This window comes from Schistocerca americana, chromosome 7 (assembly GCF_021461395.2).
Source record: "Schistocerca americana isolate TAMUIC-IGC-003095 chromosome 7, iqSchAmer2.1, whole genome shotgun sequence".
Taxonomy (NCBI): Eukaryota; Metazoa; Arthropoda; class Insecta; order Orthoptera; family Acrididae; genus Schistocerca; species Schistocerca americana.
The window spans coordinates 271,290,162-271,316,948 of NC_060125.1; the positions used below are offsets into that span (position 1 = coordinate 271,290,162).

The 26,787-nt window shown below is 42.4% G+C and overlaps 1 protein-coding gene across 3 annotated transcripts in view; it reads left to right on the forward strand.

Annotated features, from left to right (window-relative positions):
- LOC124622480 (myrosinase 1-like) overlaps positions 1 to 26,096 on the forward strand; it is a 49,988-nt gene extending 23,892 nt beyond the window's left edge. For 2 of the 3 annotated variants that reach the window (XM_047148187.1, XM_047148188.1), the window contains 4 exons: positions 1,757 to 1,872; positions 4,533 to 4,667; positions 4,756 to 4,862; positions 25,691 to 25,950. In XM_047148187.1, coding sequence (XP_047004143.1) covers positions 1,757 to 1,872; positions 4,533 to 4,667; positions 4,756 to 4,862; positions 25,691 to 25,817 — 485 coding nt within the window. In that variant the 3' untranslated portion in view covers positions 25,818 to 25,950. Of the gene's footprint in view, positions 1 to 1,756; positions 1,873 to 4,532; positions 4,668 to 4,755; positions 4,863 to 25,690; positions 25,951 to 25,989 lie in introns of those variants that run through there. The other variant, XR_006980635.1, reaches the window with a different exon arrangement.
- Positions 26,097 to 26,787: the final 691 nt, after the last annotated feature.

Sequence of the window (26,787 nt, forward strand, 5' to 3'; positions counted from 1 at the left end):
ATACGAACTTAATGGAAGGACGTCTCCAAATTATATAATGTAATAGATACAAACGCTACTTTATACATGACTTGTGTCTTTAGGCCGACCGGTGTGGTCGAGCGGTTCTAGCCGCTTCGGTCTCGAACCGCGCGACCGCTACGGTCACAGGTTCGAATCCTGCCTCGGGCGTGGATGTGTGTGATGTCCTTAGGTTAGTTAGGTTTATGTAGTTCTAAGTCCTAGGGTACTGATGACCTCAGATGTTAAGTTCCATGGTGCTCAGAGCCATTTGAACCATAAGTGTCTTTAGGAATAATAGAAATGGCTGTCCAGAGCCTAAGGCAATACGATTCAAAAAAATTCCTGGAAACACTGAACCAGTACAGGTCTGTTCTCCACATTACGTTATTGAGTCTTGTAACACGCAACTATCAACGCATGCAGTAGAAGTGCCAGCAGCACTTTATGCATGAAGATTTCAAAGTGTTTCTTGTAACATAGAAAATGATTTCTGTCACAGAACCTTTCAAAAACATATGAAATGCAAATATTGTCAGTAACTAGTGGCAGTCATCTTTTATACAGGGTGTTACAAAGAGGTACGGCCAAACTTTTAGGAAACATTCCTCACACACAAAGAAAGAAAATATGTTATGAGGACATGTGTCAGGAAACGCTTACTATCCATGTTAGAGCTCATTTTATTACTTCTCTTCAAATCACATTAATCATGGAATGGAAACACACAGCAACAGAACGTACCAGCGTGACTTCAAACACTTTGTTACAGGAAATGTTCAAAATGTCCTCCGTTAACGAGGATACATGCATCCACCCTCCGTCGCATGGAATCCCTGGTGCGCTGATGCAGCCCTGGAGAATGGCGTATTGTATCACAGTCGTCCACAATACGAGCACGAAGAGTCTCTACACTTGGTACCGGGGTTGCGTAGACAAGAGCTTTCAAATGCCCACATAAATGAAAGTCAAGAGGGTTGAGGTCGGGAGAGCGTGGAGGCCATGGAATTGGTCCGCCTTTACCAATCCATCGGTCACCGAATCTGTTGATGAGAAGCGTACGAACACTTCGACTGAAATGTGCAGGAGCTCCATCGTGCATGAACCACACGTTGTGTCGTACTTGTAAAGGCACATGTTCTAGCAGCACAGGTAGAGTATACCGTATGAAATCATGGCGGTGAATCGAGGAAGTACAGTACATACTGACGAAACTAAAATGAGCTCTAACATGGAAATTAAGCGTTTCCGGACACATGTCCACATAACATCTTTTCTTTATTTGTGTGTGAGGAATGTTTCCTGAAAGTTTGGCCGTACCTTTTTGTAGCACCCTGTATAAAAATTCATGTTTTATAGCTGATTCGAAATAGATGCTAATTTAATAATTATTGAAGACACAAAAATAAATTTTATACGATTTTTGTCGTTAAGTGTTTGGTAATTTGTTTGTGGCCTCGTAAAACTTTGAAGCTGACCAAGACTCTTACTCTGATGCCAGCCTTTCGTACTTAGTTAACTTACAAACGATCAGACTCCAGCTCAGTTGTCGACTGAAAGGTTTAACTGGGCACTGATTCCTTCCTGGTGTATCTAAGTCTCTAATGGTTCACATTCATGTGGATCATTACCTGTATTCAGATTCCACAGCATCGTCGTGACGAAATGGAAAAATAGCTTTATAAATTCTTTAGCAAGGTTAAAGCTGTCGTTTCGGTTTATCAGTCAACTGAAAAGGAAATAAACCTTGTTACAGGGTCGGCAGACTTTCTCGGAATGAACCACTACTCAACCAACTTCGTGACGCCAGGCCTCATAGGTGAATCGCCTTCCAAATCGCGGGACTCTGGAGTGTATACAATGCCTGGTGGGGTAAGCTCATATTACTGCTTATACAGAAATACAAGGGACAAAAGCATGTGAGTGGAAAGACCCTTGAAGGTTCTTGAGTTTTTAAAAATTGCGGCCACAAAGGTAAGAAAATTTTGATACCACATATGCAATTGCTCACGACTCCATCCAGGATCAGATGCGATTTCTTACTCTCGACTGTTGGTACACACTAATGCTGGTAAGTTTTGAAACATGGCAGGTGGTTGTTGCATTGAATCATTGCAGGACATTTGAGAAAAGCATGAGTTATAAGCTGGAACAGAACGAACGATCCATGAAGCTCATGGTCATGATGACATATTAGAATTTTATTCCTTTTAAACAAGCTATTTTTTGTAGGCAGTTTTTCAATTTTGATAATAGCTTTTCATAACCGGATTTCATAGCCAGTTTGTTTCCAAATACGTAATTACAATCTGCTCATAGTGCGCGATACAAGATCAATCTCAACATGTTGACGTAGGATTAATTTATTTATTATATTTTTTTACTGCTTTGTGAAAGCAGAGTGATGGAGAAAAAAGTTAATGGCAGCCTGCAGTTATAACTGTTGTGGGGGATAAGTTACTTTTCCACAATTAGCGTCTCAAGTTTATATTGTAAACCCATACGTTAGTACTATTGTAAAGCTGAATACTTCTGTCAAATTTCAATGCCTGTTAAATCTGAAAAAAAACAACTGATATACATTACATTACAATCATGTAAACAATCGATTTTATAAACTAAATATTTCACTACAACACAATATCCACTCCACGAAGTGCTGTAGAGCAAAGAATTATGTGAGTATTTTAATTTTAATATGAAATTTAACACAAACCTTAATTTACAGTTGACTCTAAACGTTTTCAGCAACAGATTACGCTACGCACTTAATGAAACTGACAAATACAACAGCAAAAACCGAGCGAGGGAGCGCAGTGGTTATCAAACTGGACTCGAATTTGGGAGGACGACGTTTCAAATCCGCGTCCTGTGGACCTGATGTAGGTTTTACAGCAAATTTTGGATTGGTTCCTGTGGAAGGCCATGGTCGGTTTCCTTCCCCATCCTTCCCTAATCCTATGGGACCAATGAACTCGAAGTTTGCCGGCAGGAGTGGCCGAGCGGTCCTAGGTGCTACAGTCTAGAACCGCACGACCGCTACAGTCGCAGGTTCGAATCCTGCCTCCTGCATGGATGTGTGTGATGTCCTTAAGTTAGTTAGATGTAAGTAGTTCTAAGTTCTAGGGGACTGATGATCTCAGAAGTTAAACCCCATAGAGCTCAGAGCCATTTGAACCTTGCTGTTTGGTCCCCTCACTCAAATCAATCAGTCGACAACTATAGATCGTGCTTCAGTGTGTATTAAGTACTTGGAAGCGCAGTCTCACAGAAAGAACAAACCTTACGTAGCGTACGTTATAGAAGTAGTATCATATGAAAGTATCGTAAAGACAGCAACAACTGTAGCGAATAAATCCTATAAAACCACAACAAATAAGCCCTGAGCAATGTGATAATCTCATAAAGCCTAGATGGTTAGTAAGCAGTGTACATAAGGGAGGTATAAATATAACCCAATACGGTACCAGCAATAATTTTAATGCGAAACCTAGGAATTTTAGAGTCTTACATAGGAAGATGGAAATTGTAAATATAACAAAATAACAATTTCTATCTCCAATGATATATTTCAAGAGAAGAATAGATGTGTGTTTCCTGGGACACGGCAGCAACAATTCGGTCCAAATTTTGTACACGGGTTGTGCCTAAATAATTTTTCACATGTTCCTCTAAGGATGAGTTAGGATGGAAATGGAAGAAATTTCGAAACTACATAGAAATATCTTGAACCGACAGCTTTCAGATTTGATGGGTGTATTAGTGATGCAATAGTCTGTGATTCGAAGTTTAATCAAACAGCAGAAGCGTAATCCTGAATCCTCTTCAAACTGGTAGTTAAAAATGGAACTTTGCAGAATTTTGAGAAAAAGGCTGCCAAGAGGAAGAGAGGTGGTGGCATAAAATTCCTGCTCAGCCATCAGATGTTGCGCTAGTCAGAAGGGTTACATTCCAGCTCACGCCCCACAGCTACGTGGAGTGAGAAAGTGAGACACTGCTGATGGTGATTCGTCCGTCGGATGAAGAAGTGAAAACCGCGAAAATACCACTCTAAACTGCCCACAACCTCTCATCACAGCCATACACGCGATGATTGATACTACGGCAGAAGGCAACGGCAAATTGCCTCCACTAGCAACTTCTTCAGAACAGTACGTCGAGATTCTCTGATCCTCTTCCAAATCTTATTTCCTTAGCCCAGGACTAACTTATTTCTATTCTGCGAAATTCCCCTCAGCAAACAGGTAGTATGTACTATTTAAGTTCGATGGTTGCGGAAAGAAACCTGTAATTATTACACTGTATTAATACTTTCACGAATACGCCAGAGGATTTCTTGGATTTTACACTATGGTCTTTTTTCTTTCAAACACAGACCTGGAATAAGTGAATGTAAGTAAATGGTCAATGCCAGACTTTTAACTAATGTGGAGATAAAATTTCCAACAAACTAATTATTATATTTGTGCATGCATCTTGATGAAGTAGAGTGCGATAGAAATAAAATCTAAACTAAGTATTTAAATTTTCAGCACTATGCTTGGGGACTACGAAATCAGCTGAATTGGGTTGCCACCGAATACCCAGGATATCCAATCTTTATAACAGAGAACGGTCTCTCCAACTCTGGAGGGCTAAACGACACAGACCGCATCGATTACTTTACAGTAAGTAGATGTTTTCACACGAATCTAGTAATCGCTTTTACTCTCCGAATGTCATTTCATTACCAGCAATCTGCGGTATTATTTTTAGGAATACCTCGGAGCTGTCCTAGAAGCGATAAACACTGATGGTGTTCCAGTAATCGGTTACACGGCGTGGAGTCTCATGGACAACTTTGAATGGAACTCGGGATACACGTGAGTACCTGTCGTACTTGCTTCTGTTAAATGAAATAATACAGATAAAACATAAATATATTTAGTTATCAATAAATAATGGCGCCCTCCTTGGAGTTGGTACAACATAGTGTCAAGTTGAGGAATGTATCATATTTCCTAATGGCTTCAGTTCGTCTTCGGGAACTAACAGATGATTAGAAACGGAGAGAGGTGGGACGAGGACAGCGGCGATATATTCTCAATACGGTGTTGTAAGTTGCCCTGTGTTGGTACATTAATTTTTCAAACAATGTCACACATCTTTATGTCACCACAGAGTTAATGAAATATCTCTAGTAGTTTAAATAAAATCCCTTGGAGTTCTAGGACGTTTCAAAATGAAATGCTAAAGCAGTTGTATTACCCTCAGTTCTGGCGTCTGTACAGGGATACTAATCAGGGCGAGCAATTTATTCCCTCTGAAGAGAACCAAAACAAAGGCGGTCGAAACGTCGGTAATATACACTCCTGGAAATGGAAAAAATAACACATTGACACCGGTGTGTCAGACCCACCATACTTGCTCCGGACACTGCGAGAGGGCTGTACAAGCAATGATCACACGCACGGCACAGCGGACACACCAGGAACCGCGGTGTTGGCCGTCGATTGGCGCTAGCTGCGCAACATTTGTGCACCGCCGCCGTCAGTGTCAGCCAGTTTGCCGTGGCATACGGAGCTCCATCGCAGTCTTTAACACTGGTAGCATGCCGCGACAGCGTGGACGTGAACCGTATGTGCAGTTGACGGACTTTGAGCGAGGGCGTATAGTGGGCATGCGGGAGGCCGGGTGGACGTACCGCCGAATTGCTCAACACGTGGGGCGTGAGGTCTCCACAGTACATCGATGTGGTCGGCGGAAGGTGCACGTGCCCGTCGACCTGGGACCGGACCGCAGCGACGCACGGATGCACGCCAAGACCGTAGGATCCTACGCAGTGCCGTAGGGGACCGCACCGCCACTTCCCAGCAAATTAGGGACACTGTTGCTCCTGGGGTATCGGCGAGGACCATTCGCAACCGTCTCCATGAAGCTGGGCTACGGTCCCGCACACCGTTAGGCCGTCTTCCGCTCACGCCCCAACATCGTGCAGCCCGCCTCCAGTGGTGTCGCGACAGGCGTGAATGGAGGGACGAATGGAGACGTGTCGTCTTCAGCGATGAGAGTCGCTTCTGCCTTGGTGCCAATGATGGTCGTATGCGTGTTTGGCGCTGTGCAAGTGAGCGCCACAATCAGGACTGCATACGACCGAGGCACACAGGGCCAACACCCGGCATCATGGTGTGGGGAGCGATCTCCTACACTGGCCGTACACCACTGGTGATCGTCGAGGGGACACTGAATAGTGCACGGTACATCCAAACCGTCATCGAACCCACCGTTCTACCATTCCTAGACCGGCACGGGAACTTGCTGTTCCAACAGGACAATGCACGTCCGCATGTATCCCGTGCCACCCAACGTGCTCTAGAAGGTGTAAGTCAACTACCCTGGCGAGCAGGATCTCCGGATCTGTCCCCCATTGAGCATGTTTGGGACTGGATGAAGCGTCGTCTCACGCGGTCTGCACGTCCAGCACGAACGCTGGTCCAACTGAGGCGCCAGGTGGAAATGGCATGGCAAGCCGTTCCACAGGACTACATCCAGCATCTCTACGATCGTCTCCATGGGAGAATAGCAGCCTGCATTGCTGCGAAAGGTGGATATACACTGTACTAGTGCCGACATTGTGCATGCTCTGTTGCCTGTGACTATGTGCCTGTGGTTCTGTCAGTTTGATCATGTGATGTATCTGACCCCAGGAATGTGTCAATAAAGTTTCCCCTTCCTGGGACAATGAATTCACGGTGTTCTTATTTCAATTTCCAGGAGTGTAATACTCAAAAGGATTTTACCCAAATTGACACCGGTAGTGGAAGCTTACGAACTTATATATCTAGTAGTGTTTACAGAAACTAATTCAATATTTGGAGCATTGGAGCAACTCCAATGCAAGCCAAACTTAATAATTTAGAAGATTTCGGTAGTGTTTACTTCTTTCCAAATGAATTTCAGAAGTCTGAATGTCCTATAGTCACAATCATTCAGCAATCTCATACAATCTAAGACCCCAAAACATTATGATCACCCACTTAACTGCGTGTTGATTCACCTCTGGAACGCAATGCGGCACTGGTTCTGCGTGCATGGATTTGGCAAGTCATTGGCAGGTTTCCCAGTGTATATGACACGAGACATTTACGCACAGATCACGCAATTCCCAAAAAATACTTGCCGCTGGCTCGTGGCTGCTGAGTTGTCACACAGCAGGGTAGCACATGTGTTCCGTCGGCGAACTGAATGGCCAAGATATGAGTGTCAGCTCACTATCAAGCTTCTCGAACCACTGTTCACGACTTTGACGTTGTGACACCGTCATCATGAAGGAATATAAGGGGTTCTCAATAATGTCCTGTTGGTTCGTAGCAGCCATTCATGTCTTCGATTACTGTCATAGGTCCCATGTATGACTAAGCGAATGTTCTCATCTAATTTACATGTTCATTCGTCAAATTTTAAAATTAGTTCCATGGGTCATTTTGTACGATAGCCGTAATGGGTCATTTTGCACGATAAATGGTTCAAATGGCTCTGAGCAGTATGGGACTTAACATCTGAGGTCATCAGTCCCCTAGAACTTAGAACTGGTTAAACCTAACTAACTTAAGGACATCACATACATCCATGCCCGAGGAAGGATTAGAACCTGCGATCGCAGCGGTCGCGCGGTTCCAGACTGTAGCGCCTAGAACAGCTCGGCCACATCGGCCAGCATTTTACACGATAGATCGTAATGATGTGAAACGAGTCATGTTACAACATCGCTTATTAATTTGTACATATGCTTATTATTTTGAAGAAAAAGAAGAAAAATATACAGGTGCAAGTTACTAATCATTAAATAATAAAATACTGTCGGCTGACATTTTCTGCGACCTATCTAAGGCATTGGACTCTGTAAATCACAGTATTATATTAGTTAAATTTAAGTTTTATGACAAAGCAAGTTGGCACCATGGTTAGCACACTGGACTCGCATTCGGGAGGACAACTGTTCAAACCCGCGTCCGCCCATCCAGATTTAGGCTTTCCGTGATTTATCCTTAATCGCTTAGGAAAATGGTGGGATGGTTTCCTTGAAGAGGCGGGGCCAAATTCCTTCCCATGCTTCCCTAATCCGATGGGACCGATGACCTCGCTGTTTGGTCTCCTCCCGCAAATCAACCAACCAACAAATCAGGTTTTATGGGATTTATGTTATAGCCAACCAATGGTATAACGTCATGTCTCAGCAAGAGAATGCAGAAAGTTGTACTTAGTAACACAACCAATACACTCCGTGGACGTAATTCTGACTTCGAGGGAATCACTTATGGGATTCTGCAAGGCTTAATCTCAGTTCCACCAATGCTTCTCATACATGTAAACGATCTTCCGTTTAATATACAGCAAGCAGAATTAGTTCTTCTTGTAGATGACACTGCTACTGTAATCAATTCAAGCATGCACACAGAAACAGAAGAAATGGTAAACAATGTTCTTAAAAGTATCATTGATTGGTTTTCTGTGAATGGTTTTGCCCTCAATTAAAAAAAAAAAAATAACATTCAGTTCTGCACATCTTGGGGAACTACACTAATGACAAGTGTAATACAGGTGAGAAAATAATAAATATGGTTGAAACTTCAAAATTCTTAAATGTCTATATTGATGGGAATTTAAATTGAACAAAGCACGTTTTGTTACTTCTAAAACAACTTAGTTCAGCCACATTTCCACTTCGAATCATCCCAAATGCTGGGGAGAGACAACTGAGTAAGTTGACATACTTTGAATATTTTCATTAATTAATGTCATTTGGAATAATGTTCTGGGGTAGCTCGTCTTTATGAAAGAAAGTCTCCGTTACTCGAAAACGTCCTGTAAAAATAAAATGTGGTGCTTACCCACGATCATTTTGCAGACATCTGTTTAAGGAGTTAAGCATTAAATCTCCTTATTCAGAGTATATTCTTTCCCTGATGGAGTCTTTGTAAATGATGCACTGTAGTTCAAACGAAACAATGCTGTACATAATTACAAACCAGAAGGTAAAATGAAAGTCATTACACCACATTAAGTTTGTCTTTAGCTCAAAAAGGGGTGCACAATGCTGCGACAAAAAGATTTAATCACTTGGTCGACAGAAAGCAAAGCAAAATTACGAAACAGACAGCAAAAAAAATTTGAAAACAAACTAAAGAAGTTTCTGTATCACAACTCCTTCCATTCCGTAGAAGAATTTCTATTATCATAATGTGTAAAAGGTCGTGGGTAGGAATTACCACCCAACATCTGTATATGAAAAAAAATTCAGCATGTAGCCATATTCCCAAAATAATTTTTAATGGACAAATCTTTAGGATTTATCATACATAATCATCCAAAGAACATGAAACTAACCTATAGCACAGTATTGCACCCATCGGGGCATGTTTGCATCCCTTAGACAAATCATTTTTCGAGCAGTCGTCCGCCTCTATGATGCGATTTCCAGACCCTACTATCGACCCTGTGTCATATGAAGAGTAAATCATCCACACAGGCGACATGTGTCCATCGATGCGCAGTCGAGTCTCGATGATTCCGTGTTCAGTCCAGGCTCAGTTGACGATATCGTTTGGTCAACATGAGAAGACGTATCGGTTTTGTTGCTGCGGAGCTCCGTGTTGAACAGTGTGCACTGGATAATGTGCTCAGAAACACGTTTGCTCGGACAGCCACTGTACTCGACGCCAGATCTATCATTCACCGCCACCTTCCCGTCTCTACAGAGGGAGTATTCTTCACACCGGCGAGCTCTGTGATGAGGTATGACAGTCCAATACCTTGCCACATTCCCCTGATTCCGCTGTCCTTCGACCACTCTCCATAGACTCTCACTTCAGTAACACGCGAACAGGCGACCAGTTGCTTGTTCTCAGGTGCCCGGTCGTAACAACATGCCCTTCGTGAAAGGCGCTTGTCTCAGTAAATTTCACCAACTGCGACGTCTATCGTCACTAGAGCGAGTCCCCACTCGTCTCTGATCAGCTTTTATACTCGCGTTGGGCAGTGGTCACAACGTTGTTGTAGTATGTAATCCGATCCTGGACATCTCCTTTAGTACCACCTTCACCTCCCTGCATTTCCAAACAGACTACTCTTCTCTTGTCGTGTTCGCCACATAATTATTCTTCTTTCAGTTTACAATTTTCCATAGGCCTTTTAATGAACGTAATCGTGCAGTTACTACGAAGGTTGTTTCGCGTTCTTGAGAAGGGCATTTCAAATCTTCGTCCAGCTATCAAGATGTAGCTTCTAGTAGCTTCCAGAACTTATCTTTGAAAAGGCCACATCCAACTTTCTTCTCACCCTTCCCCAGATGGAGCCTGTTCTCAGTTTTTAATGATCTCAGCTTGAACGGAACTTTTAATGCTTGTCTGCTTCCTTTCTTTCTTTCGATGGGTACGCTATCTATCTTCAGTTCTCACAATGACAAAGAGAACAGTATATACCCATTGAATAACGTTACTTTCAAAATATCTGTTTCTTATTTCCTAGTATTGCCATCGTTTAGCTTTTAGTACCAATGGAGACTGTGAGTTTCAGTACTATACTCCTACATTCTACATTAAGTTTGACAGCAGAAGACATCTTTTTACGAAGGCAGTTTACATCAGTCGTGTCAGGAAGCTCTTTGCCTTCATTTCACTATCAACGTACGAGACATGGGTTCGCTGATCCATTAGCAGCGCTTATTTCTCCTAGAATCTCGTATCAGTTTTGATAGCCTAATGCAGTGAGTTAGGTGCGTGTATTTTGTACTGTTGCTATTGTTCACTTAAAAATAATGCAAAACGGATTACCTCCTTTTTGTTCGAACGCTCTATTTTCACTTTCTTAGGTGCTCTATTGAGCCAAAAACTGCCTCTTAATGCAGAACACGTGTATATACACAGGATAAGACCTGTAAATGCTTCAGATTACGAAGCAGTATCATGTCAGTTTGTACTAAATTCAGCAGTTACTTTCGTGACTACTGTTATCTTATTAGAGAGACCAATCCATGTCAACATCCTTCTTTCATAACCAGTAAGTTTAACTTTTACCAAGCGATAAAATTATTCACTGAACTCCACATACAATGTACTGCATTTAGTTACGTCTACTTGATAAGTAACTATGATAATGGACGCACAGCTATGTGACTACGGCAGTACAGAGACAATTGCACATGTTGAACAATTGTTCTGTAGTCTCCGGCGAAATCTAGTCAGTTGTAGTGTACTATTTAGTATACAAGGTGATTTTTTCCACCGTGTACAAACTCTAGGGGTTGATCGATGAGAGAATACGGAGCAAAAAGATCTAATGAGCGTGTGTCCGTAAATGCATGGTTTCCATGCAAGAGACCATTTATTCAATCATACTTTTACGGAGACTGCGGTCTAATACGCACTGTACCATGCAGCCACAGTTACAGTATGCATTGTTTCCTCTTAAAGGGCGGTACTGTTCCTCATACCCTCATACTTCGTGCCGTAGCACCCTCTCCGGGCAAAGTAATTGGTAACTTCCTTTGCTGACTCACTTTCTAGTGGATGTGATACAGCGTTGTACACAATGGTTCCGTATTCACATCGAGAGCTTGCAACTTAGTGTTCACTTACGGTAAAGCAAATGGCAACGGGTGGCGGGCAGCATGATTGTACCAAGAGACATATTCCCGCCGTCAAAGCATTCAATGTTTGCAATAGTGTTTCGCCGTTTGTTTGAGACAGTCGTTTCAGGAAGCAGGAAATCATGAAGCACGTACCCGAAAAGTTGGGACACCATACTTGGAGGAAAATGTGATAAACACTGGAAGGCGACCGTCGTGTCAGTGCCAGACAGTTGGCCCGCCAATATTGGATAAACCAGACGACTGTGTGGAACATTCTCCATGACAATTGTTACTACCCTTATCACTTACAGCTTGTGCAGGGCTTGCTAGCGACAGACTTTCCACATCGCGAACAGTTTTGTAACTGGTTCCTTCACCAGACAACAACGATTCCGGGGTTTTGTGTGATCCACCCTACACACAGATGAGACCAGCTTTCCGAGAAGTGGCGCTTCAGCTTTCATAACAGTCATCTGTGAGATTGTATGCAGAGCCCCCATGGTATGGTGACAGTGAAACATCAGCATCGATGCAGCCGGAATGTGTGGGCCGGGATAATTGACGACCGTATTTTGGGACCAGTGTTCCTTCCACGTCGCCTAACAGGCCGGAAATTCTTGCTGCTGACTTTGCCTCTCTTGCTGGAAGAAATGCCATTGACGATTCGAATGGCTATGTGTCTGCTACGTGATAGTGCTCCACCCCATTTCGCCTTTAATGTCCGGATGCATCTTAATCTTCCCTGACCGATGGATCGGCCGAGGGGGTCCAGTTGCATGACCTGCTCGTTCATCAGATCTCAAACCGTGCGATTTCTAGTTACGGGGCCGTCTCAAAAGTACCATTTATGTAGAACCCATTCCAGATGTGGACACACTGGAGTACCGTATTCATGCTGCCTTTAACACTGTTCGGATGCAGCGCGGCCGACGTGAACGTGTGAGGGAAAACATACTGTGGAGCGTACACTCATGCGTTGAGGAGCATTGAAACCATTTTCAACACATGCAGTAACTGTGGCACCATTGTACAGCGGCCATTAGACAACAGTCTCTGTAACAATATGACTGAATAAATGGGTTCTAGGATGAAAACCATATATTTCCGGACATTAGTTGATTGTACGTTTTTGTTCCGTATCCTCTCATCGTTCAATCCCCAAGGTTTGTACACGCTGGAAATAGTCGCCCTCCATAGCAACATGGCAAGAAGTGAAATCGACCTTCACTGGAAACCCACATTTGGCTGCCTAACTACCATGGACAAGAACACAACTAATTAATAATTTTAGCGGCGCCTCTAATATCATAAAGATTTAGTTGTGCGCTATTGGATTACGCCTATAGAAAAATTCTTCAGATAGAGATAATCCACGTTAATGAACAGTCAATGTGTAAATATAAATCCACAGATAATATGAAATATTAGTTGAAATGAATCAGAAGTAATCCACAAGGACAGAGATGTACCCTAAGACAAGAATTAGAATTAATTTCAATTTTATTTAAGACAAGAACAAGCTATTACCAATGGTGACTTAACAAATGACTAATAATATTACAAATAAGTAAGCTTAGATTTTAATAAGTTATTGCCAGTGACATTGTCCAGAGCACTGATTCGTTTATGGAAGCTGATCTTCCACTTCCAGTCAGTTCTCTAAAGACTATTGACTACCTTATGCACATAATGCTCTTCAGTGACATTTGTCCGTACTACATATACAACGATTAAGTAAATGACAAGCTGATGCAGTAAAATAGCTCAGATCAAAGTGACTGCAAACAACGTTATAGCTGACACAATCGGCTCAATGGCCGTTCACCCCTTCCCCCAATAGGAGAGCGTAACAAAAGACTCCGGCTCCGGTCTGCATTGCTTTCCTCAAGTACGTCACATGACTAACCTATCTAGTCAAATGGATTACTACTCGCATGAGCACCATTCCAAATAAACTTGTATACAGGTTTCTTTAATCACGGCAATTACGTACCAGGATTGCCCAGAAAGTAATGGAACGCATTTTTTCTTCACAAATTCTTTATTGAACATAATGAGAATTACACAAATGGAAGAATGGTGTTTTATCTAGACACCCTATTTTTCCACGTAATCTTCCTCCCGTTCTATGATCTTCCTGCAGGGAGAAACAAGGGCGTGTATGCCCTGTCAGTACCAATCTTTGTCCAGGTGGCGGAGCCAGTGCTTCACTCTGTAAATCAACTGCTCATCGTCCTCAAAATGTCTTCCACGAATGGGATGTTTTAATGGCCGAAAGAAGTGGAAGTCCGAGGAGGCTAGGTCTAGGCTGGAGGGTGAACGGGATAACACTGTCCAACCCTGTTTTGCCATGGGTTCAGCAGTCATCAGACTAGTGTGCTGCAACAAAACGCCCCTCGGTTGCTGTAGCTCCGAAGTCGAACGAAGCGCACCTTGAGTTTTGTTAATGTATTGAAATGTTCTTCTGAATTAATGGTACCGCCTCTTCGCATCGCATCAATGAAAATCACGCCTTCACAGTCCCAGAACACGGTGATCATGACCTTACCGGCGGAAGAAATTGCTTTGAATTTTTTCTTCTGTGGAGTGTGGGAATGGCACCATTCCCTCGACTGTCGTTTTGTTTCGGCCTCAAAATGGTGAACAAAGGTTTCATCACCTGTCAAAACCTGTGACAAGAAGGCCTTCTCCTTAGCTTCAAAACATTGCAACAAATCAAGACAAATGTTTTTTTCTGTGCAATTTGTAATCCACCGTTAGACACTGCAGGACTCATCTTGCACACACTTTTGAATATCCAAGAGCACGGATAATTGCATCCACACTTCCTTTGCTGATTGACAGATGCAGCCCCAATTGCCGAATAGGTATGCGTCTGTCCTCGCGAATGACAACATCAGCTCGCTGCAATATGTCCGGTGTGACAACCGTGGACGGTCTTACGTTGCTTGTAACGTACATCACCTACAGACGCCATTTTGAAACTGTGCTGCAGTTACCCTATCAGTCGGAAGTGACGGGAACTTGGTGCGCTCGCTCAGCAGACTTCAAATAATACGGACGCAACGTTTCACATAGGTAGCAGTGTTTTCGGCTGAGAAAAAATATGAGGTGCAGTATTTTCTGGGCAACCGTCGTATAATATCCATCTGCAAACATTCGTGATAGAATAATAATGCTCTTTTGTTACATATTTTCAAAATTACAGACCAATACCCCTAACTTTGGTTTGCTGCAGAATCCTTGAACGTATTCTCAGTTCCAACAAAATAAACTTTCTTGAGACTGAGAAGCTTATGTTCACGAATCTTCATGGTCTTAGAAAGCATCGCTCGTGCGAAACTCAGCTTGCCCCTTTCTCAGATGATATACTGCCAACTATGGATGAAGAGCAACAGGTAGATTCCATATTTCTAGATTTCCGGAAGCATTTGACACGGTGCACCATTGCAAGCTGTTAACAAAGTTAGGAACGTATGGTATAAGTTCACATATAGTTGAGCGGCTCGAATAACAGAAACCATTATGTTGCCCTCGACGGCGAGTATTCATTAGAAACAAGGATATCGACAGGAGTGCCCCAGGGCAGTAAGATAGGACTGCAGCTCTTCTCTGTATACATAAATGATTTGGCGGACTGGGTGGGCAACAACCTGCGGTTGCTTGCTGAAGGTGACGTTATGTGCGGAAGTTGAGTGACTGTAGAAGATACGACTTACACAAAAGTTCCAGTTCGTTTTGTAAATGGCAGTTAGCTCAAAATGTGGAAAAATGTAAGCTAATATGGATAAGTAGGAAGGCCAAACCTGTAATGTTCGGATACAGTGTTGGTAGTGTCCTATATCACGCAGAGAAGTCGTTTAAATATCTGGGCGTAACGATCCGAGGCGATATGAAATGGAACGAGCTTGTGAGAACTGTGGTAGGGAGGGCGAGTAGTCGACTTTGCTTTATTGGGAGAATTTTAGCAAAGGTTGGTGCACCTGTAAACGAGACGAATATAGGACGCTGGTGCGACGTATTCTTGAGTATTGCTCGAGTGTTTGGGATGCGTACCAGGTCAGATTGAAGAAAGACATCGAAGCAATTCAGAGGCAGCCTGCCACATTTGTGACCGGTAGATTCAGACAACACGTAAGTGTTACGGAGTTGCTTCGAAAAGTCAAATGGGAATCCCTGGAGGGAAGGCGACGCTCTTTTCGAGAAACACGACTGAGAAAATTTAGAGAACCGGCGTCTGAAGCTGACTGCCAAACGATTGTACTGTCGTCACATACATTGCACATAAGGACAATGAAAGCAAAACATGAGAAATTAGGGCTGATACCCAGACATATAGCTAGTAGTTTTCCCTCGCTCTATTTGCGAGAGGAACAGGGAAGGAAATGACTAATCGTGGTACGACCCTCCGCCCGCCCCGTACGTTGCCTTGCATTGTATCTATGTAGATGTTGATGTAGAATGTTAACACAAACTGTACTGCGTTCTTTAAATATCGTCTATTAGACTTATTCCACAAATACGAGGGCTATCCACAAAGTACATTACGTTTTGGAATTAAAAATAAATAAAGTATTGGATTTTTTTAATTATATACAGATGAAAGCCACACTTAAATACTACTTCTCTACATAGTTGCCATTTAAATTAAGGCACTTATCGTAGCGATGGACGAGCTTGGAAATTCCTTCGTCGTAAAATTCGGCCGCCTGCGCCTTCAACCACGTGGTTACATCTTCTTGAAGCCGTGCGTCGTCATCAAAACGCTGTATAGCCAACCACTTCTTCATTGCTGGGAATAAGTGGAAGTCGCTCGGTGCCAGGTGGGGACTGTACGGCGGATGAGGAAACAACTCCCACTTAAAAGATTCGAGAACTTCACGACTGGCATTTGCTGTGTGGGCCCGGGCGTTGTCGGGAATCAGCAAGATCTTTGAGCCCAACTTTCCCCTGCGCTTATTTTGTATTGCTCTTCTGAGGTTGTGTAGAGTTTGGCAATACCTTTGAGAGTTTATTGCAGTGCCTCTTTCCAGGAAATCCACAAAAATCACACCTTCTCTGTCCCAAAAGAAGAGGTAACCACGTGGTTGAAGGTGCAGCCGGCCGAATTTTACGACGAAGGAATTTCCAAGCTCGTCCATCGCTACAATAAGTGCCTTAATTTAAATGGCAACTGTGTAGAAAAGTAGTATTTAAGTGTGGCTTTCATTTGTATATAATAAAAAAAATTTCCAATACTTTTTGTTTTTGGTCATGAGTCTACTGACTAGTTTGATGCAGCCCGCCACGAATTCCTTTCCTCTGCTAACCTCTTCCTCTCAGAGAAGCACTTGCAACCTACGTCCTCAATTATTTGCTTGACGTATTCCAATCTCTGTCTTCCCCTACAGTTTTTGCCCTCTACAGCTCCCTCTAGTACCATGGAAGTCATTCCCTCATGTCTTAGCAGATGTCCTATCATCCTGTCCCTTCTCCTTATCAGTGTTTTCCACATATTCCTTTCCTCTCCGATTCTGCGTAGAACCTCCTCATTCCTTACCGTATCAGTCCACCTAGTTTTCAACATTCGTCTATAGCACCACATCTCAAATGCTTCGATTCTCTTCTGTTCCGGTTTTCCCACAGTCCATGTTTCACTACCATACAATGCTGTACTCCAGACGTACATCCTCACAAATTTCTTCCTCAAATTAAGGCTGGTATTTGATATTAGTAGACTTCTCTTGGCCAGAAATGCCTTTTTTGCCATAGCGAGTCTGCTTGCTCCGTCCGTCATCGGTTATTTTACTGCCTAGGTAGCAGAATCCTTTAACTTCATTTACTTCGTGACCATCGATCCTGATGTTAAGTTTCTCGCTGTTCTCATTTCTACTACTTCTCATTACCTTCGTCTTTCTCCGATTTACTCTCAAACCATACTGTGCACTCATTAGACTGTTCATTCCGTTCAGCAGATCATTTAATTCTTCTTCACTTTCACTCAGGATAGCAATGTCATCAGCGAATCGTATCATTGATATCCTTTCACCTTGTATTTTAATTCCATTCCTGAACCTTTCTTTTATTTCCATCATTGCTTCGTCGATGTACAGATTGAAGAGTAGGGGCGAAAGGCTACAGCCATGTCTTACACCCTTCTTAATAAGAGCACTTCGTTCTTGGTTGTCCACTCTTATTATTCCCTCTTGGTTGTTGTACATATTGTATATGACCCGTCTCTCCCTATAGCTTACCCCTACTTTTTTCAGAATCTCGAACAGCTTGCACCATTTTATGTTGTCGAACGCTTTTTCCAGGTCGACAAATCCTATGAAAGTGTCTTGATTTTTCTTTAGCCTTGCTTCCATTATTAGCCGTAACGTCAGAATTGCCTCTCTCGTTCCTTTGCTTTTCCTAAAGCCAAACTGATCGTCACCTAGCGCATTCTCAATTTTCTTTTCCATTCTTCTATATATTATTCTTGTAAGCAGCTTCGATGCATGAGCTGTTAAGCTGATTGTGCGATAATTCTCGCACTTGTCAGCTCTTGCCGTCTTCGGAATTGTGTGGATGATGCTTTTCCGAAAGTCAGATGGTATATCGCCAGACTCATATATTCTACACACCAACGTGAATAGTCGTTTTGTTGCCACTTCCCTCAATGATTTTAGAAATTCTGATGGAATGTTATCTATCCCTTCTGCCTTATTTGACCATAAGTCCTCCAAAGCTCTTTTAAGTTCCGATTCTAATACTGGATTCCTATCTCTTCTAAATCGACTCCTGTTTCTTCTTCTATCACATCAGACAAATCTTCACAGTCATAGACGCTTTCGATGTATTCTTTCCACCTATCTGCTCTCTCCTCTGAATTTAACAGTGGAATTCCCGTTGCACTCTTAATGTTACCACCGTTGATTTTAATGTCACCAAAGGTTGTTTTGACTTTCCTGTATGCTGAGTCTGTCCTTCCGACAATCATATCTTTTTCGATGTCTTCACATTTTCCCTGCAGCCACTTCGTCTTAGCTTCCCTGCACTTCCTATTTATTTCATTCCTCAGCGACTTGTATTTCTGTATTCCTGATTTTCCCGGAACATGTTTGTACTTCCTCCTTTCATCAATCAACTGAAGTATTTCTTCTGTTACCCATGGTTTCTTCGCTGCTACCTTCTTTGTACCTATGTTTTCCATCCCAACTTCTGTGATGGCTCTTTTTAGAGATGTCCATTCCTCTTCAACTGTACTGCCTACTGCGCTATTTCTTATTGCTGTATCTATAGCGTTAGAGAACTTCAAACGTATCTCGTTATTCCTTAGTACTTCCGTATCCGACTTCTTTGCTTATTGATTCTTCCTGACTAATGTCTTGAACTTCAGCCTACTCTTCATCACTACTATATTGTGATCTGAGTCTATATCTGCTCCTGGGTACGCCTTACAATCTAGTATCTGATTTCGGAATCTCTGTCTGACCATGATGTAATCTAATTGAAATCTTCCCGTATCTCCCGGCCTTTTCCAAGTATACCTCCCCCTCTTGTGATTCTTGAACAGCGTATTCGCTATTACTAGCTGAAACTTGTTACAGAACTCAATTAGTCTTTCTCCTCTTTCATTCCTTGTCCCATCCCATATTCTCCTGTAACCTTTTCTTCTACTCCTTCCCCTACAACTGCATTCCAGTCGCCCATGACTATTAGATTTTCGTCCCCCTTTACGTACTGCATTACCCTTTCAACATCCTCATACACTTTCTCTATCTGTTCATCTTCAGCTTGCGACGTCGGCATGTATACCTGAACTATCGTTGTCGGTGTTGGTCTGCTGTCGATTCTGATTAGAATAACCCGGTCACTGAACTGTTCACAGTAACACACCCTCTGCCCTACCTTCCTATTCATAACGAATCCTACACCTGTTATACCATTTCCTGCTGCTGTTGATATTACCCGATACTCATCTGACCAGAAATCCTTGTCTTCCTTCCACTTCACTTCACTGACCCCTACTATTTCTAGATTGAGCCTTTGCATTTCCCTTTTCAGATTTTCTAGTTTCCCTACCACGTTCAAGCTTCTGACATTCCACGCCCCGACTCGTAGAACGTTATCCTTTCGTTGATTATTCAATCTTTTTCTCATGGTAACCTCCCCTGGGCAGTCCCCTCCAGGAGATCCGAATGGGGGACTATTCCGGAATCTTTTGCCAATGGAGAGATCATCATGACACTTCTTCAATTACATGCCACATGTCCTGTGGATTCACGTTACGTGTCTTTAATGCAGTGGTTTCCATTGCCTTCTGCATCCTCATGTCGTTGATCATTGCTGATTCTTCCGCCTTTAGGGGCAATTTCCCACCCCTAGGACAAGAGAGTGCCCTGAACCTCTATCCGCACCTCCGCCCGCTTTGACAAGGCCGTTGGCAGAATGAGGCTGACTTCTTATGCCGGAAGTATTCGGCCGCCAATGCTGATTATTTATCAAAATTTAGGCAGTGGTGGGGATAGAACCCGGGACCGAAGACGTTTTGATTATGAATCAAAGACGCTACCCCTAGACCACGGGTACATCTCCAATACTTTATTTATTTTTAATTCCAAAACGTAACGTACTTTGTGGATAGCCCTCGTATCTTATAAAATAAATATGACAGTAATAGACAATAGTGTAAACAGATCATGCCATGGCTAACCTTGCTTATGTATCTGTGGAGGATTCTGATTTGGCAGATCACTACAGTAACAGAATAGTTTTCTTTATAACAAATTCCTCTTTTTCTAAACATAATGTTTGACAGGTTCATCCTACAGGTAATTTCATTTCCATTCAGATCACATATCACATGTTAATTAATGGTGTCAGTAGTACTGAAAAATTTTCTATAAATAATTCGATACATCGACATAATAATATTGTTAATTCTCGTTTTACATAGGTGGTTCAATTTTTCTGGGATCTTCTTTTCATTATACATTCAAAGATGTTACTCAGAATTGTTGTAGCTACTCTGGAATCGTTATTACTGTTCTTGGTCGACATTTAAGGAAGCATGTCCCACCACCGATATTCTTTCGTAATGCTGGCGATGTTTGCTAGCAGACAGGTAGAGCAGGTGCTTAACAAAGGGAATTCTAGGAAAGAAGTACCATTACTCTCCCGTCCCTTGATCCAGCTCAGTACCGGCCTAACTTATCTGCTATGGCCAAGACATTCTGTCCTCGAATAAAATATACGATTAATGTATGTCGGTTATTTCTTGTAGTCTCACAACGTATCATTGTTTCAAGAAGTTACAGATACGTTACAGTTCAAGGGAGAAAAGTGTTCACAATGTCATAATTAACGAAACGAACTTCAAAGAAATGCAGCTCACGTTATTCCATCCATTTGCTGTGTATATATACTGAAACCTGTCAACGATAAGTATTCAATAATTAATCCAGTCAATAGAGTGCAAATCCTCCTATAAGCTCGTCATGTAGCTCTTACAGGACTCGATGAAACTCCTTTATCAGTGTGGCTTGTCGCCGCCCGTTGTGGCCGAGCAGTTCTAGGCGCTTCAGCCTGGAACCGCGCGACCGCGACCGCTGGTATCATGGAGAGATATAAATGGAACTGAAGAGCACGCTGTATTAGCAATTCTAATAGGAGCTGGTCGAACTCATGGAAATCGCACACGTGCTTCCGATCTGTGGGGAGGTAATGTTGCCTTTTGGCAACCATTATTTTCTGCTGCCATGTCCAGAAGCCGGTTTTTGTCTGTACTGAAATTCTTGCGATTTGTCAACAGAGACACAAGAGCACAGAGAATTGAAGAAACCAAGAACAAGCTACAAGCCATCAGGGTACTGTTTGACAGATTTCAATCTAACTTGTGCAAAAATTTCTATACTTATGAATACGTGACTATTGATGAACGATTAGCAATGTACCGAGGGAACTGCCATTTTAGGGTTTATATGAAAAGCAAACCTGGCAAGTATGGCATTAAAATTTGGGTTTGTGCTGATGTGAAGACATCTTACTTATTACGGATCCAAATTTACACAGGTATGGTGGACAATTTCCGGGAAGTGAATCAAGGACAGAGAGTTGTTTTGGATCTGATGGATCCATTTCTGAATAACGGTCGTGGTGTAACAACTGATAATTTTTTCACCAGTTTTCCATTGGCTGCTGAACTACTAAAACGAAACACGACAGTGGATGCTACCTTGTGCTCCAATAAGAAAGAGATTCCGAAGGAATTCTTGCCAAACAGAAAGAGAGAAGTTCACTCCTCAAAGTTTGGGTCCACAAATGACTTTACCCTAGTTTCCTATGTTCCAAACAAGGGACAGGCAGTAATACTATTCTCTACTCAGCATAATGAGAGACAAGTGAGTGGTGAAGAAAGTAAACACAAACACGAAATCATACTGCACTACATAAAAAACCAAAAGTTCTGTAGATGATGGGGACAAAATTATAAGAGAATACAGTTGAGTTAGAGAAACGACGCGGTGGCCACTAAGAATCTTCATGTAAATGATAGATATTGCAGCGCTGAATCCATATATTCTGTACACTCAAAGATTTCCTAAATGACAGAAGAATAACCGAATCCGACGTAAACTCTTCAAGACTGAACTGGCATTTGGAGTCAGCAGAGACAACATGGAAGAAAGAGCCAAAAATATCAACGGTCTTCATAAATATGTACAAGATGCACTGAAAGCTTCTGGTATTGCAATTCCTACAGCATTGATGCAGACCCAGTGTAGCAAGTTACCAGTGCCACGATACCAAGATTTCAAGAGAAACGAAGATCGTAAAACAAGATTCTTTTGCGTAACGTGCAAGAAATCTGTTTGTAATATACACAGAGAAGATACTGTTACTGTGAAGTGCATGCAGTGCAGAAATATATTTGACTGAAAAGTTTAAAAAAGTCTTGTGTTATTTTACTGCAGTGACTCTTGAGGTACATAGATTATTTTAGCCGGCCGGAGTGGCCGAACGGTTCTAGGCGCTACAGTCTGGAACCGCGCGACCGCTACGGTCGCAGGTTCGAATCCTGCCTCGAGCATGGATGTGTGTGATGTCCTTAGGTTAGTTAGGTTTAAGTAGTTCAAAGTTCTAGGGGACTGATGACCTAAGCAGTTAAGTCCCATAGTGCTCAGAGTCATTTGAACCAGATTATTTTAGTAAAAGATATAAAAAAATTTTGTACTTTGTATCTGTGATCTGATTAAATACTTCTAATAACCTGAAAAGCTGTTTTCAATACTAAATAAACCCATTCAACGGAAATAACGAAATCTGAGAACAAATATTACAGTAAAACACAATACTCTTTTGGGGTAGTCCAAATACCCCGCTAGGTAAAATAGAGGTATGAAGAAGCTTGGTAACGGGAGGGTTAAGCAATGGTTGGCCTCCATCTTCCCCACACGCCCCATCTGTCTCCCAAACTAACTTAGAACCTAGGAAGGTTCACGCTCATCCTGATAATTAAGAACTGTTTTATGTTTCACTCATGATTAAGTGCTGCCACTCCAATTGCCTCTGAAATAGAAGCCCCATCGCCGTACAGTGAAGAAGAAAAGGTGAAAGTGCATGTGAGAATACCATAGAAACTTGAAGAGTAATAATAGAAAAGAGAGTTTACACTGAGGTGTTAGAAGTCATTGGATATCTTCTAATATCGCATCGGACCTTCTTTTTCCTGGTGTAGTGCAGCAACTCGACATGGTAAGAACTCAGCAAGTCGCTGGAGGTTCCTTGCAGAATTGTTGAGCGATGCTGCCTCTATACTCGTCCATAATTGCGAAACTGTTGCCAGTGCAGGATTTTGTGCATGAATTGACTTCTAGATTATGTCCCATAAATGGTCGATGCGACTGATGTGAGACGATTTGCGTGTCTAGAACATTCGATCGAATTGTCCAGAATGTTCTTCAAACAACTGCGAGCAACTGCGCCCAGGTGACATGGCACATTGACACCCCTAAGAATTCCATCCTTATTTGGGAACACGAAGTCCATGAATGGCTGCAAATAGTCTCCAAGTAGCCGAGCATTAACTTTTTCAGTCAATAAAAATCGATTACCTTGACCAGAGAACCCAATCCATTCCATATAAACACAACCAACACTGTTATTGAGTCAATAATAGCTTGAACACTGCATTGCTGACAACTTGGATCCATGTCTTCACCGGTCTGCGCTATACTCTAACCTTACCATCAGCTCTTACCAACTGAAATCGGAACTCACCTGACCACACTACGGCTCTCCAGTCGTCTAGGGTCCAACTGATATGGTCACGAACCCAGGAGAGGCGCTGCAGGCGATGTCGTGCTGTCAGCAAAGGCGCTCGCGTCGGTCGTCTGTAACGACAAATTTCGCAGCTCTATCCTAGCGGATACGTTCGTCGTATGTCCCACATTGATTTCAGCTAGTATTTCGAGCAGTGTTGCTTCCCTGTTATCGCTGACAACTCTACGTGAACTCCGCTGCTCTCGGTCGTTAAGTGAAGGCTGTCGGCCACTGCGTAGTCCTTGGCGAGAGGTAATGCCTGAACTTTTGTATTCTCGGCGCTCTCTCGACACTGTGGATCACGGTACATTAAATTCCCTAACGATTTCCGAGGTGGGATGTCCCACGTGTCTAGCTCCATTACCAATCATTTTCAGAGTCTGTTAATTACGGTCGTGCGGGCGTAATCACGTCTGACAACTTTACACATGACTCAAGTGAGTACGTGTGACAGTTCCGCTAGTCCAATGCCCTTTTAAACCTCATCTCTCTAATGAGTACACTATCCTACTGTGATTGTATCATTTTCACATGACAAATCATCCACTTCAGCTCTCATCTAAGCATTCAAGATATTACATTTACAAACATCTAAATATATATTTTGCATGATATAATGAGACTCAGACCCAAAATGTATACGCTTGTAAAAAACACTTTAATAAGCTACCTGCTGCAGAAAAGTAAGAAATTTGAACCCAAATGTTATTAAAAATGAATTGACCCGCCATGTTAGCCGAGAGCGCTAGTAAGCTGCCACCTGGACTCTGGTAAGTGCGCCAGGCCCAGATCGAACCCCCCCCCCCCCCACCCTGGTGGACTACCGACTTCGGTCGGTGCGCCAGACAGCCTGGATGTGGATTTTAGGCGGTTTTCCACATTCCACTAAGTGAATGCAGGGCTGTTCCTCACTTTACGCCTCATTTACACGACTTGCAGACATCTGAACACATTCGCACTATTCGATGCAGACTGGATGCAGACAGTGGGGGTACACTCATTCCATCTTGGGTGGGGGGGGGGGGGTGTACGGGGTGGTGGCAGGAAGGGCATCTGGCCACCTATTAAAATTCACCTTGCCAGTTCTGTCCTAACCTTGCCGACTCTGCGAAACTGCAGGACATGGCACCAGTCACAGAAAGAAAGGATGTTATTAAAATGAATTGTTACCACTCGTGGGCAATCACTCCCATCTAGTATTTGAGTACCCAGAATACAGAAGTGCGGACCACATTTTGGTAGACATAAAATAATGCATGGAGGCACTGTATTTTTTTGTATAACACAGCCAATATTAATAGATACTGCTGTGTGTTTGTGTACTCACTGTGTCATTACACTTCGTGGATAAGTGTCAGTGGATCATGACATTTCATTAAACAACCCTCTCATGTTTTCTGTGCAGGGTTAAGTTTGGACTGTACGAAATTATTAAAATTATTAAAATTCACTATTATTAAAATTCACCTTGCCAGTTCTGTCCTAACCGTGCCGACTCTGTGAAACTGCAGGACATGGCACCAGTAACAGAAAGAAAGGATGTTATTAAAATGAATTGTTACCACTCGTGGGCAATCACTCCCACCTAGTATTTGAGTACCCAGAATACAGAAGTGCGGACCACATTTTGTTAGACATGAAATAATGCTTGGAGGCACTGTATTTTTTTGTATAACACAGCCAATATTAAAAGATACTGCTGTGTGTTAGTGTACTCACTGTGTCATTACACTTCGCGGATAAGTGTCAGTGGATCATGACATTTCATTAAACAACCCTCTCATGTTTTCTGTGCAGGGTTAAGTTTGGACTGTACGAGGTGGATTTCAACAGTACAAACAGGACGAGGACGCCCAAAGACTCGGCCAGCTTCATGGCAGAAGTCTTCAGCAGCAAGCAGCTACCCGACCAGTACAGCCTGTAGGAGGTACATCAGTATGTCAACGCCCAGTTTACTGCCAGATACAAAATGCATTACAGTACACGAAGCAGTAAATGTATTGTCTGCAACTACTTAATGTTAATGCACTGCCTATACAATTAAAGTTCTGAAAACAAATGTTTGCACTATAATCTCTTATTTCTCTTCACTTCAGCAAGAGCAACATCGAGCAGCAAGAGCAAGCTGAAGCAGCATAGTGTTCCACTCGTGGCCTCGCTTGAAGCATAAAATAGGAAAAATACAGGATAGCATCAAGCCAGTCGGAATACTGATAACGTGAACATATCTAATACAAATCCTAGTCTGTAAACATTTCTTGAAATTTTTATAAAAATCGAAATACATACTCAGACTTAGGTTCATTTGTCCTATTAAAGACTAAAATAAATATAAAGAAACTGTAGAAACATTATTTTTTCGATAATTTTACGAATAAACTTACGAAGTCTAAATATATATGGATTCCACATGAATCAATATCTACATGAATACTCTGCAATTCAAACTCAACTGCCTGCAGACGGTTTGTCGAACCATCTGTAGACAATTTCTAAACCGTACCTACTGAACAATGCACGGGAGAAATATATACATATTTTCGTGCAAGCTCTGATTTCTCTTAATTTATTACGATGGTCATTTCTCCCCACGAAGCGGTTGTCAACAAAATATTTTCCCACTCGGTGAAGGAGGCTGCTGATTGCAATCTCTTGAAAAGACGTCACCGCCACGGAAAACACATTTGTTTTCATGATTGTTACCTCGACTCGTTATCATATCTGTGGCACTCTCTCCTCTACTTCGGAGTAATAAAAAACGATCTATGAACTTTTTCGGTATTTCCGTCAATCCTATTTCGTAAGGATCCCACACGGCGCAGAGGTGCTTCAAAAAGAAAAAGGCGGACAAGCCCAGTGTAGGCAGTCTATTTACCAGATCTATTGCATTTTGT